Genomic DNA, 3184 nt, shown 5'->3' on the forward strand with positions numbered 1-3184 from the left:
AGATCACATATATTAAGTCAATCCTGCAATAATAAATCACAAGATAAGCAGTGTATCATTCCCATTTTATAGATAAGAGAACTGAGGCCCAATGAGAAGTTGGGTCAGAAAATTATTCATTACTAATTGATCAGAAGCTCTGCAGCTCAAATTCGTACTACATTGAACTTCTGCTCACAATGTATAAATAAGTGCAGACACCCTTTTGTGTAATGATGGTCACAATACCTTTGCATCGATATGTCCCTTCTATTGATTATGAAGTATTTTCCTGCTTATTATTGATTTGATTTAATGAAGTTAAACCAGGTTCCACAGGTGTATAACTGTCCTGTTTGACAGATAAGTAAATACAATGAGAGATTAAGATTTATTTTAATCTGGGCATGGTGACTCATGCCTGTAATTCCAGCATTTTGGGAGGCCAAGGTGGGTGGATCATTTGAGGCCAGAAGTTTGAGACCAGCCAGGTCAACATGGTGAAAACCTTCTTTATTTTTCAAAAGAATTTTTTAAAAAGACATTTATTTTAAATCTTATATGCAAAACGTAAAACTTTAGACTGGGCTTGGTGTCTCATGCATGTAATCTCAGTATTATGGGAAGCTGAGGTAGGAAGATCGCTAGAGCCCAGGAGTTTAAGACCAGCCTGAGCAACGTAGCAAGACCTCAACTAATTAGCCAAGCATGATGGCACATGCCTGTGGTCCTAGCTACCAGGGAGGCATAGGTGGAATTGCTTGAACCCAGGTGGTCAAGGCTGCAGTGAACTGAGATCGCACCACTCCACTCCAGCATGGACAACAGAGTGAGACCCCATATTAAAACAAAATGAAGCAAAACAAAAGTAAAACCTCAAAAGTTGTAGTTATAGACTTGTGCCTACTTTTACTGTGAGTTTGTCTACAAATTATTGCAGACAGCTTATAAGATATACATGATAGAATATAAAGTAGAAGTATATATAGAAAACAAGGATCACAGAAAAGAAAAATATGAATATTGAAAGTATGATTAACTATATAAATCTCAATATAAAAAAAAGAAGCAGTGTTTTTGCTAGTATTGAATTTTAAAGAAAACTATACATGTATGACTTAAAAGGACAATGCCCAGGACAATGTGTTTATAGCAAATGCTGTTGAAAATTTTCTATGGGTCGGCCGGACGTGGTGGCTCACACCTGTAATCCCAGCACTTTGGGAAGCCAAGGCAGGCGGATCATGAGGTCAGGAGATCAAGACCATCTTGGCTAACACGGTGAAACCCGTCTCTACTAAAAATACAAAAAAATTAGCCAGGCATGGTGGTGGGCACCTGTAGTCCCAGCTACTCGGGAGGCTGAGGCAGGAGGATGGCGTGAACCTGGGAGGTGGAGGTTGCAGTGAGCTGAGAATGTGCCACTGCACTCAAGCCTGGGTGACAGAGCGAGACTCCATCTCAAAAAAAAACAAAGAAAAGAAAAGAAAAGAAAAAGAAAATTTCCTATGGGTGTTTTTAAGTTAACTGTGAAAAAAATATAACAAGTCAAGTTCTCTGACCTCTAAGCCACTTTCTCTAACAAGCAGACAGACTATTAATAGTTGGTAATTAATGTACACATAGATAACTAACTAAACAACTTTTGGAATTAAGGCATAAACAAAAAGATAATTTACTAAATATTTCTTTATTTGCTGTAAACAATGACTACTGGGTTTTGAACTATGATGTATACATGATGTCTGTGCAAAGATATTTCACCCAAAGCCCCACTTCTGGCTCCGAATTATGAGGCATCATATCTCCTGTGGTTGCTGAAGGAGAAAATCCACCCTTCGACAACCCACAACCCTTATCCCCAACCCTCACTTTTTCCCATGCACGAGCACCATGATCTCCTGCCTTCTTCCAAGTTTCTGCCCTGCTACTATTGTTTTATAGTTCTACTCACTGACCCACAGTTTTGAGAATGCTTTTCAATATTTAAGGTCCTAGGCCAGATGTGGTGGCTCATGCCTGAAATCCCAGCACTTTGGGGGCTGAGGCAGGCAGATCACCTGAGGTCAGGAGATTGAGACCAGCATGGCCAACATGGTGAAACCCTGTCTCTACTAAAAATACAAAAAAGTTAGCTGGATGTGGTGGTGGGTGCCTGTAATCCCAGCTACTTGGGAGGTTGAGGCAGGATAATCTCTTGAACCCCATAGGCAAAGGTTGCAGGGTTACAGTGAGCCTAGATTGCGCCATTGCACTCCAGCCTGGGTGATTAAATTAATTTAATTTAAAAATTTTTATTAAATTTTAAATTTTTAAATTAAAAATTAATTTTAATTTTTACAGAGTGAAACTGTCAAAAAAAAATTTAAGGTCCTAAACTCATTTAAGTAAGAATCCAGGCTTTCCTCTTCAGACTTTTTAAAGCATTACAGATCCTTCTTCACTTAGTAAAAATCCTACTATAAAGATGAATTCTGTCCTGTTTTCTGTCAGGGTCATCTAAAAACAGCACTCTGCCTTCTGCAGAACTGGCGCCCAATTCTTAGATGCCCTTCTAAGACCATTGTGTTACTTACCGAAATTGGGTGACCTGAACAGACTCAAAACCTTGAATTCTTTTGTATGCTTTTTTAAGCTTAGAAAGAGAACAAAGAGCAATGTGTTAATTCTTCTTCCCATACTTCAGAAAGACATTTGAGCAAAAAGTTGAAACAGACAATAAATAAATCAACAGTAGCAAAGGAGTAACGAAAAGAGACACAGTGGGAAATAATTGCATGTCATACAAATACAGTAAAAATAACAGTTGTGAATGTATACACACACACGCACATCCATACATATACATGTATAAAATGTACGTTTGAGATTGCTAATATATTGTGAATAACCAACTGCTTAGAATAGGAGATGAATTTGATGCCAGATCATAGAATAAATTACCCAAAATCCATTTTTCCTTGGCTATTAATTTTTACAGGTACTTAGACTGAATCCATCTATTAAGTATTTGCTCGGGTCTTCAGTTAGAGCTACACCTGAGCCAGCATCCTAGGTGGAGGGACACTGATCTAGTTTTTATGTGACTTTATTATAAAATTGAGAGTTTTGCTTATTAACTCTCTTCATTCTCTAACAACAGAGTTTTCTTTATAGAACAAATCCCAAATGCTGACAATTGAGCTTAGATCACGAATTTTTTTTT

At 37.8% G+C, this 3184-nt stretch overlaps 1 protein-coding gene across 1 annotated transcript in view; it reads right to left on the minus strand.

The window, feature by feature from the left end:
- The window catches only part of ADGRF1 (adhesion G protein-coupled receptor F1), a 44645-nt gene that overhangs the window by 19958 nt on the left and 21503 nt on the right, over positions 1-3184 (minus strand). Inside the window, exon 6 of the mRNA XM_011986904.1 lies at positions 2556-2614. Coding sequence (XP_011842294.1) covers positions 2556-2614 — 59 coding nt within the window. The remainder of the gene's footprint in view (positions 1-2555; positions 2615-3184) is intronic.

Source organism: Mandrillus leucophaeus, unplaced genomic scaffold, assembly GCF_000951045.1.
Source record: "Mandrillus leucophaeus isolate KB7577 unplaced genomic scaffold, Mleu.le_1.0 Scaffold3, whole genome shotgun sequence".
In the NCBI taxonomy this organism is placed as follows: Eukaryota; Metazoa; Chordata; class Mammalia; order Primates; family Cercopithecidae; genus Mandrillus; species Mandrillus leucophaeus.